General features: G+C 41.8%; 1 protein-coding gene across 7 annotated transcripts in view; it reads left to right on the forward strand.

Moving 5' to 3' along the window:
- Positions 1-16717, forward strand: part of LOC117761023 (plasma membrane calcium-transporting ATPase 1-like) — a 78893-nt gene that overhangs the window by 34891 nt on the left and 27285 nt on the right. For 5 of the 7 annotated variants that reach the window (XM_034584583.1, XM_034584577.1, XM_034584579.1 and 2 more), the window contains 5 exons: positions 10065-10262; positions 10378-10635; positions 11056-11181; positions 11618-11743; positions 15172-15207. In XM_034584583.1, the coding sequence (XP_034440474.1) occupies positions 10065-10262; positions 10378-10635; positions 11056-11181; positions 11618-11743; positions 15172-15207 (744 nt within the window). The remainder of the gene's footprint in view (positions 1-10064; positions 10263-10377; positions 10636-11055; positions 11182-11617; positions 11744-15171; positions 15208-16717) is intronic. The other 2 variants (XM_034584582.1, XM_034584581.1) reach the window with 1 other exon arrangement.

Genomic DNA, 16717 nt, shown 5'->3' on the forward strand with positions numbered 1-16717 from the left:
AACTGAGATTTCAAAGTTCAAATGTTTAAGGCTCATTTATGTTTCAAACAATGTCCCTGCCAACACACCTTTATGTTAGCATGGTCGTTAAGCAATACATTCACTAGAGGGCAGCGCAGAGTCCTACAGTTTCAGATGATAATAACAAACGTGGCCAAATATGGATGAAATGAACGAGGACACAAGACTCTGTCCATTTGTTGGTTTGTCTCCTGTCGTTCACCAGCGTTATCCTGTTGTGAGTGCAACAGGGAGTGGCCAAAATCAAAGAAACAGCAGAGACAGTTCAAGGTTATTACCATAAACTCAGCCTATGACAGTTGTTAAATTAATATTCACGTCTATTTATTTTTTGCTGAATCATTTTCTACTTGGCCCTTTAGCAAAGTTTCTGCAGCCTGGCTCTTGTCCACTGGCCTGGCGACATGGAACCTCTGCTTTGAATGATAATGAATTCAATCAAGATATTAATCAGCATTAATGTGGATGATTTAAATCATCCGTCAATGAGCTGCAGATTCAAACTCGTTCTGCTGAGTCATTGCTGATTTACCAACTACCCTAGTGGTCACTGTGGTAAAAGTTGGTTCTTGGTGTTTGATCTATTCTAGATTTGTATCACTCATGTACACAATCAACAGATGAAGGTGCTGCAATCATATCTAATCTCATGAGCCTCTTGTCTTGTTGATTAAAAATCTGATTTTAACTCCTGAACGTACAGTAAATGTGTCTCAAAATGACCGAACTGTACACCTGACAACAGTGGAATTAGAGAAAGTTGATTGTTTCTTCACTTTCATTTCTACACACCCCAACACTCGCAGCTAAACTTCGTCTGAACTGGATAAGACCTCGGCTCCGGTTACCCCTCGGTCAGCGAGATCAAAACATCAGCTGACGGCGCTGTAATCAGGAGAGACTCTTGACACTCGACTGCGTTCGATTTCATTCCTGAACCGTGACACAACAGCAGTCGTTTAGTTTGCGGGACTTTTTACATATCTTAAGTTGGGCCTGATGAAATGGACAAAAATTGTAGCAAGATAAAAGTTTTCATGTCAGTTTTTATCAATAATTATCATGATAAATGTCACATTATTAGTTCTGTTAATATTTAAGACTGATTTGAGCTGTTTTATTACCCAGCCATAATCGATGTTTTCACATTACAAACAAAGTTATTATTCAGGTTTAGGTCGTATTTATTCTAATTCCAGGTTAGTTGTATTGATGACAATGAATCAGTAAAATATCAGATTAATTAAAAACATTTTATGAAGTAAATCTATCTGCATAGGAGGCAGCATGGTGGTGCACTGTTTGCTCACAGCAGGCAGGTTGTTGGTTTTCAGCGAGGGTCTCTCTGTGCAAGGTATTCCTGTTCTCCTGTGTCTGTGTGGGTTATTCTCCAGCTTCCTCCCACAGAAAGACATTTGCATACTTGTTCTATTGACACATACACGCCCATGATTCCATTCATACTAAAATGAGAGTCTGCGTCAGCCTGGCATTCCACGTATTCCTACTTGATTCCATTTAGGCTAATTGGAGATTATAATTGCCTGTTGGTGTGACTGTTTGATTCTGAATGTCAGCCCTGTGATACGCCGGCGACCTGTCCAGGGTGAACCCCACCTCTCGCCCAATGTCTGTTAGGATTAACTCCAGCCTCGCCACGACCCTCACAGGCCGAGTGGTAGAAATAGTGGATGGATATTTGTATAGTTAACCTAAATTAGTCACTGAACTACTAAACAGGCTGACCTGTCAGATAAGACCTGAGATTTAACCAGAACAAACATATGTGTCAGTCCTGGAACGTAAAATTCATAGAAACAGACAACATCTCTGGTGGATTCACGTCTTCTTCTGTGGTGAGAGATAATCAGTTTGGATTTCAGACAGAGCTTCATATGAGGCCAGAAAATGGCTGACAAGCTGCTGTTTGTTATTTCTCTCTCCCTGTCTCATTGTTGTGTGTGTGTGTGTGTGTGTGTGTGTGTGTGTGTGTGTGTGTGTGTGTGTGTGTGTGTGTGTGTGTGTGTGTGTGTGTGTGTGTGTGTGTGTGTGTGTGTGTGTGTGTGTGTGTGTGTGTGTGTGTGTGTGTGTTCGCAGCCATCGGTCCATTCCAGGATTGAAATTAGTTCCAGCCCGTTCCCCTAATAGCTCCATAGATCATTGCTCTGTTCCATTTAGTAATCAGAGGACAGCTGTAGTCGCGTCCTCCACGCAAGAAATTACTCACTTTAATGAAGAAAGTGTAATTATATTTTCTCTGCTGAGGGAGGGAGGGAGAGAGCGACAGGGAGAAAACAATTGGGGAATCCTAAATGGAAGATTGAGGTTAAACACACACACAGAGATTGACTGTTATAGTTAACTAGGTTGGACCAGTGTCAATCCAGATACCGATTTCTGTCTGTCGCTTCTTGTCAGTAATATCAGGTTGTACTTCACCGTTAGTATTGCTGCTTATTCTCATTTGTGCACACCAGTGAGGTACTCCAGGGATTCAGTCTGTCACGTCCATAAAGCTGGAGCAGCAGAGGCCAAGATATTCTGACTAAATGCTGCATTTATACCATGTCAGCTCTGATCAGCCTGACCCGAGCTGCCTGATCCCATGGAAACACGCCTTGAACAATACAAAATGCACACAATCAATGCACAACAGAAGAAGAACTGGTGTCTCAGCTTGCAGTGCAACAAAGCTTTCGCCAAGGACGTTATGTTGACACCCCTGTCTGTGTGTTTGTTAGTTAGTTTGTTGGTTTGTCAGCAGGATTAAGCAGCAACTACTGAACCATATTCCAAGAATATTCAATAGTTCAGACTGACCTACAGATCAGTTCTGTGTCCTGGTGGCAGAAGGAAAACCTGCAGGTGTTTCAGTGCTGAACTGAAACTGACTCGGCTCATGTGCAGTTCAACACTAAGCTCACCTGATGCTCTCAGTAACAGAGTCATGGTGTTTGCAGTCAGAGACTTCACACAGTTATATTTAACTCTGTTTGTGTATCACATCACTGCCCTGACTGTGATAATGACATGTTTCTTCTTCAGCTGCTTTTACTTTCACTCTGCAAAATCAGCTGCTGATTGGACACAGAGAAGACTGTCATTGTTAGTGATACACACACACACACACACACACACACACACACACACACACACACACACACACACACACACACACACACACACACACACACAATCAAGGCTCAGCTGCTGCTCTGTATCCTGCTGGTTAATGTGTATTGATGAATCAGTCTGTGGCCTCTCTGGAGGTCATTGATCGTCCTTCTCATCATATTACAAACTCTGAGTGTATTTTGCGTTGAGAGGACTCTCAGCCTCTGAGCACGAGACACACAGTGAGTTGTAAACTTTATTGAAACAGGACCTGGGTCACAAAGAAACACATATAAACCTAAAAATAAACAGCTATTTTAAGGAAAATGCTAATGAACCTCAGCATGTTCTGTCACGACTCAGGTGAGAAGCAGACAAGATGGTTTCTTTTTGTCTCTGTAGCTTTTTACTTTGGTGTGTTCATGCAAAGAGTCAGCCTCTTTAAATAAACCTCCAGGACTGAGAAACTGGTGAATAACAAATGGATTTAAACAGTTACTGACTGTGTCGTCAGCTGATGATCAGATGTTCAGTTTTATGCAGATTTCCACCACAAACCGCTTGTGCTCTTTCTCTTGCATCTGCTCTTCAGATGAGATCAACAGAAAACATGTGATCAGATAAAACTGATCTATTTTATGTTTCTGATTTAGACATAACTGACTCTTTTCTTTAGCTAGGTTTTCTGCAGTTTGAGCCACACACACACACACACACACACACACACACACACACACACACACACACACACACACACACACACACACACACACACACACACAGAGTATTGGTCCAAGTGTAGGTTCTGAGTTTTTCCTCGGCCTGCTGCCGTGTCAGATCTTTTTGAGCTCTGTGGTGTGAGAAGTCAGCGACCAATCTGAGATTCAGCTCTCTGCGTGACCCGAGTCCTATTTACTGTAATGAACGCATGCACACACACACACACACACACACACACACACACACACACACACACACACACACACACACACACACACACACACACACACACACACACACACACACACACACACAGAGCCTCAGGGCATCCATGTCTGTGCCAGTCGAAGCAGAATGCCCTTCCAAGTGATCACCGAGACATGCAATGCTCTATACATCTTTATCAGGTTTTTCATCCTGTCACATCTTTCGTAATAAACTAAAAGAAGCTGGTATCTAAAGGCATCATGTTGCTTTAAATTCTTTGTCCCGACTTTAAAAAAAATCTGAAAACCGCTGAGAAATCCAAAAGAAAAAGACGCTCTTTTTTATTTTAGTGGTGTGAAGAGTCTGAAGATTCATAAAACTCCTTCATTGCGTCATTCTGCTGCAGAGGATGCGAGGGTCTGTTTAATGGCCGGTTTATTTCCTGCAGACTCTGGTCTGCGGAGACTAAACATAGAACAGGATCTGTGTTAGCCTGTTAATTAATTTCTTCTGTTAAATCGGATTTTCTTGTCTTTTTTCCTACACAACAAAACAATAAAAATCCTCCAGCATTATATTACTTTTAAATATGAAACTTAATCAAAAGTTAATCATGTCAGATGCTGTTACGGGCAGATGATAACTTTTTTTGTATCTGTTTACGATGTACAGTGCATTTATTTAGTCACTTAAATAGGTTGCATGTGCGTATATATATATATTAAGATGTTACTGAACACTTAATGCTGACGGAAAAGGACGATGATGGAGAACTCCCTTTTAATATTTATTTTTATTATCAAGCGGAAATGTTGTTTGGCGTTTTCCTTGAGATCTCTGATGCACTTCAGCACTGTTTACTTTGGCCCGTGGTGTATGCTATAGCCCCAGTTCGTGCCTCTCCTGTATTAATATTACATTCGAGTTACACGGCTGAGCATCTGGTTTTCTGAAAAATAAATGTCCAGTGATCTTTGAAAAAAACCCAGAAGGTCATTTAATAGCTCTTAGAGGTATTTCCAGAATCCTCAAAGACTATTGGAACCATCTGGATGAGTAAACATTAAGCTCGCTCTCAGGCACATGTATGTATACGTGCCTTCACTATGTACTGTTGCGTGATATTAAGTCACGCATCTTCATGCATTCATAAGAACAGTGAAAGAGCTTTTGTGGAGAAAGACCAAAGGAAAAAACTGCAGGATGATCCGACTGCAGTGTGTCAGCAGCCACTGTTGGTTCTCATTAAGTTACATTGACATGCCGTGCATTTATATTATTATTAAAAACCCTTCTGTAATTCTGTAATGTAGATTTTTGCTGCTCACCAAATCATAGAAAGTTGCAGCAGAAGAAACGTGTGTGATAATAATTAGGATGCCTGTTAGTTTACAGTGATTTCATAAAGGGTGTGGGCCAGCTGAGAGGACGGCTTCTGTAGGTGTTACCATGGCAACTGTGCACATGGTCATATGTCACACAGTTAATAAAAAGGCATTCAGACCTCAGATCCACTTCTTTTTATTTGAGAGAAAAACGGAAGAAAACACTTAGTGGAGGAAGTTGACATATTATACCGTAAATATATAGCTTCACATTTCTTTGTCGTAAGGGTTTGATATGTTGGAGTTGATCCGTTGCCTTTTTAAGAATATATATACTGGGCACTATATCAGTGTGCCGAAATGTTTTACTCATATGAGTCATTATCCGCCTCGTCCCTGTCAATTGAAGACCAAGCAAAAAAAAATAGAAGTACATGTCAAATAAATGTCTCAAATAAATGTTTCTTGTCATTTTAGGGAGTTCTTATCACACTGATGTTTGGTTTTAATCAGATATTTGGTGTAAATGGGTTGAAATGCTGAGATTGACTCACAGTGGGTCTAGCTCCTGCATCACCTGCACAGACTCCAAACATGCAAGATGGCAGCGTTCATATCCAGGATAACAAACAGTTTCACTCACACTTTTATGCTTGAAGCAGCTGAAACTGCAGCATGACCTGAGCATCACTTCTGTCTGTGATACACTCGGGGACTGTTCGTCCAGCTGGGGGACAGCAGTGACAGAGTAAAGCACCGCGGGGTGACAATAGGAAAAATTGCAGACAAAGACGGAGCTGGCGTGTGACCTGCAGAGATGATTAATGAAACCGGTCCTCTGTCTTTGTAGTGGACATTGAAAAAGTCCGAACAATGGGAACAGACATTAATACAAGCTGCCGTAGTTTAATCTGACAGAGCGAGAATGAATGAAAGTGAGAAACGATGAACCTGCACGTTGGCTGATGAGGCTGTAAATTGGAAGAGACCTCTTTTTGGACCAATGAAGTCCATTTCTGCGGGAAGCTGAAATCCATAAACATCTGTGACAGGCGAGCGTGCGGCTCCGCTCATCTCCCCGGGGATCGGCGGGATGATGCCAGACACCAGATGAAACCCGCTGTCACAATCACGACGTTACGCCAGAAAAAAACAGACTTGTATCGATCAAGCAGCCGGCAAAGCTCCCGACACACTTTATTTTAGTGTGTCAGGAGCTTTCAGCATCAGACACTGACTTCAAAATGATCAAACAAAACTTTGAACTAAACCACGGTGTGATGAAACATGGCTGATGAAGAATTTTGACAACCGGTTTATTTTTAAAATCTCTGTTTGTGTAGCAGCTCATCACGAAGCTGTTTCTTCTTCAGCTCCAAACCACAGAGACGCTCAGGCAGACATGTTGGGAAGCTGTACAGTCAGGAAATGAGCAGAGTTATGTTCATGGGGTGGAATATAATCTTTTAATATGTTAATTCAAGCCTTTAATTTAGATTTTCTTTTAAATATTCGACTCCCCGCATCTTATGTCACCGTGTCTCATTTCTTCTTCGGCCTCATCTCGTCACTTTTTTCACAACACCATACCTCATTGCACATCTCTTGATCTCTTCTCATGTCACCTCCTCTCACTTTATCCTGCCTCATCTCACCTTGTCTTATCTCTTCTCACCCATGACTGGGGCGACTTCTGTGGAGCCCCAGGGGAAAATACTCCTTGTCCCCATTAACCCTCACTGTACGTGTCAGTTTGAGGGACACGGTAACCAGCGGTGCTCCAGAGCTGAAACGACGAGCTGATTGAGAGAAAATGAAACCTCTGATTTTGCTAATCGATCGTTCGACCTTTGAAAAACGCTGCTGATTCTGATTTTGGTTTGACCGTCAGTAACAGGTCCACCTCGTTGTCACTCCAAGCTAAGAAACAACCTGGTCTTAGTTTTTTTTTTACTCTTACTCTTCTAATTAGTAGAATTATCTGCAGCTAAGCAACCAACTGCAGAGAAGATAATCTGCTTCCTGTTTATGCCGGCACACACCAGTGGGGCAGCTTTGACCCAGTAGGTCGGTGGTTCAATCCCTGGCTTCTGCATTCCTCGGGCAAGATACTGAATCCCATATTGCCTCTGATGACAATGTGTGATAGAAAAAGTGCTGTGTATCTCATGACTCATCTTATGTCTCTTACGTCCTGTAATCTCATGTTGCCTAATCTTATTTCACCTCATCTCAATCTCATTTTAAACCTCCAAACTCATCTCACTCCCCCTCGCGCCTCTTCCTCTGCACTCATCGTTTCGTCTTCCTTCACTTCAGCCGGCCTCCTCTCATCTCACATCCCCTCATCTGCATAATATCATCCCTCATCTCAGTCAGGCTTACGTTTAAACACTGAATAATTCTGCTGTTGAAGCCACCAAGTTACGGTCATGTGACATCAGTGGTGAGGAAAGTAGTTGATCTGTGCACATCTGAAAGTAGATGAAACCTCAAAATGGTCAGAAAATACAGTGTAATGTGGTAGTTTTACCAGAGAACTGCATCCAAAGTACTACGATAAAGAGGAGGGGGAGCGGATCTCTCCATTCAGCCTGTCTGCAGAGAATAGTCAGAGATTGAATAAGAGGCCATTATTAAAACATATAAAGACAGAAACGTGCCTGAGCGCTTGTTGGTGCCGACTTACAGAGTCGTCCTCCATGAGAGATCCTGGCAGTGCAGAGTGTTGAAATTCAGAGCACGTTCCACTGCACATCTCCCAACTCCACCAAGAGTCCACAGCAGCCATGTTTCTGCCCACTCAGCCGCGCAGAGGAACTCACAGAGTCTCAGGTCTTACTGAAAAACATCAGGGACCAAGACGGTCGTTTTAACTTGACTTCGTTCAGACTCGTCTCCGTGCAGCTGCAAATAAACCGTGTTTAGTGAAGTTAAAGTTAACGATTCCTGCTCATTTCACCTCATTAGTTGATGTGGCACAATAAATAAGCTGGAAATGGTGTTTTAATAAAAAGATGTAGATGCTCTACCCCCAATTTAAGCATCAGATTTGAATGAGAACTCTTTCTAATTGTATTGTCTTTATATGGAGATTGAATGAAGGGTTGGAAATGAGTCGCTGCTGGAAAGTGACAGTCACAGCTCTGGAATCAGTATCTCATAGATATCGTTTGGTCCTCGGCAAACAGAGATTTGTAAGAGATCTTTCAGTACAGGAAACATCACGCATTTTTTGATAATTAACCAAATGAATCGGTTCGTTGTAGCCATCTTGTGACTGATATTTGAGGAAGCCTGGAGGCGAGGATGATGCTATACTTCAGAGCACAGTTTTATTTATTCAAACCTTATCTTATTCCACTTTTATTGATTTTGTTTGATTATTGGTTTTGGGAATGTAGGGCTGCAGCTAATAATTATTTCTATCTCTGATTGATCTATTTAAAAACTAATTTTGTGTTGAATCTTCATTAGCTCCGTGTGAAGCAGCTGATTCCGGCCGGGTGTCTCTGATTAGGTGGTGTTTTACTGACACGGAGCAGTTTGGCTCTGGTGGAGCAGCAGATTGTTTGTACAGCAGGGGTGGGTTCAGATCAGCTCGGGCTGCCGTGATTACAACAGACACAAACACACACCTATTGTCCCCAACATAGGGCGGGGACACACGCTAGGGGCCACAGGTTAAACCTGAAGGGTTGCGAGATGATTCACAGGAATCCAGGGAAAACATTCCTCTGGTATCTTAAGTTAAATCATTTTCTTCAGGCTTTTCTCTAATATTTACTTTTTTATCCTGTGGATTATCATTTGCCTTCAGCAGGCGTATAAAAGTTATTACAAATAAAATGTTCTCTTTGGTTAAGCTGATTGCAAACTGAGACAAATGGAGTCACTGACGAGGGGTCAGAAGTTAAACATGTTGGGAAACTACTTCTATATACAACAAACAGGCATTAGAAAACCAGGCAACTACTTATTTATTTATTTATATATTTAAAATCAGATTGGGGGGCAGCAGGATGCAGTGGTTAGCTTCACAGAAAAAAGATTCCGGTTTGAATCCCAGTTTTTTTTTTTAAACCAAATCTCTGGACACACAGCAGGAAATGATAAATAGAAAAATGCTAAATTCTTCTGGGTGGGACAAACCTGTTTTGGGGATTCACAAAATAAAACAGTATATGGAAAAAAGCTTGTTCTCTCCCTGCAACAAAAGTAGGTCAAACTACAGCTCGTAAAAGTTTGTATCACTGTGGTGCATCTTCTGTCCTCACTATGTCTGTAGTTCACAGAAGAACAAACAAGCTCTTAAAACTATCATCAGTTAAAGATCAGCTTCAAATCCCTAATGATCTTATGTAGCCCAGTCCTTTGTTTGTTCCACTTCTGGTTTTAACTCTTGATTCTGATGGTTATTGTAGAAATCATGGGACCTGATCAGTTCACACAGCCTCAAAGCTGGAAACACATGTCCACATGTTTGAGGAGGTTAAAAAAAGACAATCTTTGGTGCTGACATGTTAACTTGGTTACCGCATTACATTGGGTATGAAGTTTGTTTTTCAAAATAATATGTTTTTTCCATTTGTTAAATTTACCAAACACCCTGGTTACTTCCTTCTTCTTGACAGGTTTTCTGCATTGATGTGAATATGAACCTGTTTGTGTCTGCAGGTCTGTCTGGTAACCCCGTTGATCTGGAGAAACGTCACACGTCGTTTGGCAAAAATTTCATCCCCCCCAAGAAGGCCAAGTCGTTTCTGTCGCTGGTGTGGGAGGCTCTGCAAGACGTCACGCTTATCATCCTGGAAATCGCTGCCATCATCTCACTTGGCCTGTCCTTCTACCATCCACCAGGGGGCGACAGTGAAGGTCAGTGCGGTTAAGCTTCTCTCTGAAAAATTAAATCAAAGACAGGGCTGTAGATATCTTTTGGGACACTTTACTAAAAATCGCTCCTGTTCAACATGTCATGAACCCTCGACAGCATGCGGTCAGGTAGCAGGAGGCGTCGAGGACGAGGGCGAGTCCCAGGCCGGCTGGATCGAAGGTGCTGCGATCCTGTTCTCGGTCATCATTGTGGTGCTGGTGACGGCCTTCAACGACTGGTCCAAGGAGAAGCAGTTCCGTGGGCTGCAGAGTCGCATCGAGCAGGAACAAAAGTTCACTGTCATCCGCAAAGGCCAGGTCATCCAGATCCCCGTGGCTGAACTTGTGGTGGGAGACATCGCTCAGATCAAATACGGTACGAGGCCGCACACGTTGGACTGAACATCAAACCTGTGACGTTAATAAAAGTCTTTTTGGTTTTTATGAAGAACTCAGTTAATGATCGATGACATGAAATTCTGTTTCACAGTTTTCAAGCAAATTAAAGTCTGAGCTGCATTGATACAAACTCTATTTACTTCATTTGGCCTTCGAGTTAATCCCAAAGGTGTTGGATGGGGTTGAGGGGTCAGGGTTCAAACTCGTTAAGGTTCTAGAACAAACCCAGAAACACACCCAGGTGACAAACACTACACAAAAGAAATTAAACAGCATTTTCCAGTTGACCATATAATGTGAAGCTGATCGAGATCTTCACGAACATGAAAGCGATCCCCTTCACGTTTCAGGGATGATGGGTGTGAGACCCTCTGACCTCTAACCTCTGAACCTGCAGGTGACCTTCTGCCTGCTGATGGGATCCTGATCCAAGGAAATGACTTGAAGATTGACGAAAGCTCTCTGACCGGAGAATCCGACCAGGTCCGCAAATCTCTGGCGAAGGACCCCATGCTGCTGTCCGGTGAGTGCCTGTTCACAGTTCCATGACAACTCGAGTGAGGAAAGTCAATGATCAAAAGTACGAACTGACATACTGACCTCAAAGCTTATCAAAGTTATTAGGTCCAGATTTAAATATACAAAGCTTCCTGGTTCAAACTTTAATAAACAGAACGATTAAATTACGATCACACGAACAAACTTCTTATTTAACTTGAATCAGAGGTTAATCCTCATCACCAAACGGTAATGTGCTGTAGATTGAAAGGAAATGGCCCTAAGACCAATCCTTGAGGAACTCCACAATACAACTCAAATACTTACACAGGTATTTTTTAAAGTATTTAATGATGCAGACACATACAATCACAATAATCTAAAATGAGGAGAAATTACCATAATGAAAAAACTAAAACCTGGTGTCAGTTGTGACTCGTAGTTTTTGAATCTTTCCTCAGGAACCCACGTGATGGAAGGATCCGGCAGGATGGTGGTGTCAGCCGTCGGCCTCAACTCTCAAACCGGCATCATCTTTACTCTCCTGGGAGCCAGTGAGCACGACGAAGAGAAGAAGGTCAAGAAAAGTAAGACATGAGGCGAAACCTGTGACAACACCTCTGAAAGAAAAACACAACTTATGTTGAAGAGTCAAAGGTCATACGACGACAGTAATTGTGTGAAGTGTTTAGAGGGAAGTTTGACAAGAAAGACGACTATCACTGTGACGGTCTCTGAATATTTCTACTCTACTGTTTGAACGGTGCAGATTGGAGATATTTGCACATTTTTATCAGGTGTTGTTGTTTTTTGAAGTTTCTCTTGTCACACTCGCTGGCTCTGTCAGCAGGTAGACTTCATCCAGTCTGGGCTGACAACAGCAGAGCTGTTTGAAGGGTCTAACTGTAGCGTTTTAACTTTATTCAGCTTCAATCGGAATAAATGAGACCACGGATGAGGTTACCTGTAGTGAGGATGTTGCTTCACACTGTGGTCGTATCTGCTGAACAACAGCTAAACACAACGGATGTGAGATCAGAACATGGCTGAAAAGGAATGTGATGTGTTCACCAGCAACAAGTTCACAAGTGGACTTCACTAACACACCTTAGCAACCATAACAAGGCAAAGCACATCTGTCAGTGTTTGGGTTTTTCCAACGTAGCTGCTCCCATCAGGCGGTGGCTGAGAGAGATTCAATCATGCATTTGTTTTTGTTAAACTGAACTGTGTAGATACTATATGAACTACGTCTTTAACATTAATCATCAGCTTTCAAAGTTTTAATCAGTCAGTCCCTGCAGACAAAGCATTTTTAAGAATAGGTTGAGGAGAGAGATAGATGGATAGATAGATAGATAGATAGATAGATAGATAGATATATGGATATATGGATAGATAAGATTTTTCTTTCTGAAACAATCATTTCAAAAACTATCCATGAATCTTGATAGTAAATCTCCCAGCTTTAGGTGAATAAGTGTTGGGGCCCAGGTACACACACGTGAATGCAGACCACGCTGCAGATTTGCTTCACCAAGCAAATGTTTTATTCGCCTCCTCACTTGCACAAATTGAAAGTGAATGGGATGCGAAGGTTCTCCACTGCCACCAGTGTGCATGTGTTATCGAGGCCTCTGAAGCTTGACAGGTGGCAGTTGCCATTTTTTAAAATTTGTACACTTGCCGATGAAGGCATCATATTTCACTCAGCCCACAGTTTGAACACTTTCCACGCAGACCTTAAAAAAATGTGTACTACATCCTGGTCTCCTTTATTCGTGGTAGTTTCTGGCCATTATCCTGAGTTTTTGATTTGACATGGATGTAATGTTGGTTAAAATGTGAAACGTAACCTTCCCCCTGTTAACATAACAGCTGGTTTTTAAGTGGAACCCTTCAAAAGCCAGAGTGCAGATGATGCTCGTACTGTTACAGAGCAGTTTGGTGTAAACCAACAGGCTTCTGCAGTCGGTCTCTATTGCTTTTGATTTGCTTGTGATCACGCTAACCCCCTTTTACTCATGTCTTTTTTCTTTAGTTCGTTTTTTGTCTGATCATTTGTTTTATTTGCTAAAGTTTTGAGTTTGTCAGGCATTCATTGTGAACTGGCTGAATGTACCAGCTCAGTGGAGAGAGACGCTCAGGTTGACGTTTCGGCCTCCAGTCACTGATTTTAAAAACAAAAACAAATCCTCTTTAGGAAAACCACAAGGTACAAGGTTTTCACACTCGTCTGAAATTCATACTGTATTTAGATTAGCATCTCCCACACTGTACTGTTACACTTCATTCCTCATTGACATAATACATTCCCTAGTCTCATTGTCATAGCCTAATGTATAACTAATCTAAACCATAAATCAAATACCAAACCTGGAACATCAGAAGTAACAACTGGACAAAATGGCCCCAAAACGCTCTCACTTTCCAACATTGTCTTCATTTTCCAAAACTAGCCTCATTTCCCAATAGTGTCCACACCCTGAATCTGACACTTTAACAGGGTGTCACAAAATACAAGTACACAAACACACACATTCACACAGGCTCCGTTGTGTGTCTCTTGTGTGACAGCAGATTCTACAGTCACACATGGCTGCGGCAACTCGCCACTCACACACTCATGCATTCATTCATTTCCAGTCACACCCACTGGTTATCTTGCTGCACTCGGTATGTGCAAACACACGCACGCACACACTTGCAGCAGTTCAGTCTCAGTCATCACTTACAACACACCAGCTGAATAATAAAGAGCTGTGAGTGTGAGTGTGAGTCTGCGCGTGTGTGTGTTTGATTTGACCTTGCCGTTCCTCCTTACACAAATAAAGCAGTGCACTATAGAGCAGCAGGAAGTTAATGTCCTCATGAAGAAAATCTTGAACGACCTGCACACACACACACACACACACACACACACACACACACACACACACACACACATGTCTGATCAATATATGATTGCAAGGCGTTACCTACAGCTGACAAAGATCAGTAACAGATGTTCAGATCCACATCAAAATATGGGAAAAGGCCATAATGTTCACATCTGTGCGGTGCAGAAAAAGAGCAGAACACATCAGTGACATAAGTGTTTACAGTCATTGGGAAGTTGACCAATCAGCAGCCTCCTCCACATACAACAGTCCAGTACAGAACCAGTGTCAAAGAAAACCATAACATTAACCTTCAGAAATTCAACCTCCTCTGCCTTTTTATAAGAAAACCAACATTAGAGAGACGACAGGAAAGGAAATGATAGAGAGATGAGGATCAGCATCTAATGACGGTTCCCTGTCAGGGACGAATCAACCACACAACACAAAGTGAAATAAATTGGCCAATTTATCTATTTAAAAAATGTTTTCGAACCTATTTGATGAGGAAATGTATATTAAGCTTGATATTTTACAGGTTAACCATAAATGTTTATTATAAATAACTATGAATAATAAGAAAACACAAAAACAACCAAACATTTGGAACTTTAGAAAATATTTTTGTGTACATAAACTGCGAAGATAAATGCAAAACTTTTTGAATTCTGTAAAATAAAACATTTCAATTTCGGCAAACATAAAAGCAGATACTGATTTGTCTTTGAAAGCCTGATATCAGCCGATTATTACCGGCCAACCAATATATTAATTGGGCTCTAATTTATATCATTATATATATATTATATATATTCACATTATTGTAACATTCTATTGATATGAGTGATATACTGATCACTTGATTAGTTGGGCCGTCAAAATGGCGGCCGTTGGTTCTCCACAGCAGGAGTCATGTGTCTCTCTCCTCTGATTGGTCCATTCCTGCCCACAACACACACACACACACACACACACACACACACACACACACACACACACACACACACACACACACACACACACACCTGTGGGTTTCTATCAGTTTGAACCTTTGTGTTTTCCCTCAGTTTGATTTGATCTTATTTTTCCTTTGAACCATCTTATCAGCATTCCGCCCTCTCTCTCTGTCCGAACAGGTAAAAAACAAGGACCCCCCGAAAATCGCAACAAAGGTAACCCCTCCATTCATCCATCTGTCCCTCTCTGTCCCTCCATCCTCCCTGTGACTCACCCTCCTCCTCCTCACCCTCCACCCAGCGGCAGGAGGGGAGTGTCTCGTCCATCTCTTTCTCTCTCTCTTTCTCTCTCTCTCTTTCTCTTTCTCTCTCTCTCTCTCTCTCTCTGCTGTAAAAAGGGGGACGTTCTCTCGCCTTGCTTTACCTGTCAAAGGGTGCAACTCTCAACCGTCAAGTCTTTGACAGCCAATCACATCGTCCGCAGTCGTCATGGGTGACTGGACTTATATTTCTGACTCGGTTCTAAATGCAGGATGAGACAATTTGAACATAGGAGATTTTTTTTGTTTTTGCAAGAACATGAATTATATTTTGTAGGTATTGATCAAGGAATGATTTGCTTTTAGAGAACAAACACATATGTTGTGTTGTGTCACATTAATGTGTAATAACCTCCCTCACTCTGTTTTACTCATTAGCTCTCTAAGCTAATTAGCTGTACTGATGGTGACGAGCATACAACCTAGGCACTGAAATCATTGATGTCGTTCTATCATAAGGGCCTTTATCTTATTTTCTGTTTTGTAGAGTTAATATTTATTCAAGAAAATAATCACAGACTAATCTAAATTAATTTATCACAAATTAGTAATGAAAACAATCATTGGTAAGTGAGATAGCTACAGGATGTTTAGACTTAAATATGTGGAGATGCAGTTTAACTTTTTTTAGGGGAACTACATCTCTGACTGTGTCACTACTGATGATCAAGCTAGATAACTAGTTTCACTAGTTGCTTGTTATCTGGATTAGGTTGGATTAGTTAGATGAGACGTAAACGTGAGCTAATGAGTAAAACCGAGTGTTTGAGAGGTTCAATGTCCATGTTTCTGTTATAATTTATTTAGTGCTAATAGTTTCTCTACTTCTGTTCTCTGTCCTCAAAATGTCAGATTTCACAGTAAGAACTGAGACATGAATACAAGTCCATCAGTGCTGGGTGACTTTACGCACTGGTCTGACCTCTGAGGTGTCCCTGTGTTGACATCGAGTGCTCATTTTAGTGCCTTTAAATATTTAACATCTGATGGATATGCGTTTGTCTGTCTGTGTGTGTGTGTGTGTGTGTGGTGTGTGCGGTGATATCATTGCTCCAACCTCCAAACTTGACCAGCCAACTGTCCTCAATGTCCTGTGTGATCCAACACATGTCCAACGTCCTTTTCCAAGCTGTCTCAAGTCAACACACACATGCCCACACAAATACACAAACACACAGCGTTCCCCTCCTCCCAACCTCCCGTGGTTTGAGCATCTGCTGCAGGCAGAATGCTTCTTGATGTACACACACACACACACAGCCACACACACACACACACACACACACACACACACACACACACACACACACACACACACACACACACACACACACACACACACACACTCAATGCTCTTGGATGATCATCAAAGTTTTGCACACAGAAATAATGCACAGATGGAGCTG

Source organism: Hippoglossus hippoglossus, chromosome 5, assembly GCF_009819705.1.
Source record: "Hippoglossus hippoglossus isolate fHipHip1 chromosome 5, fHipHip1.pri, whole genome shotgun sequence".
NCBI lineage: Eukaryota > Metazoa > Chordata > Actinopteri > Pleuronectiformes > Pleuronectidae > Hippoglossus > Hippoglossus hippoglossus.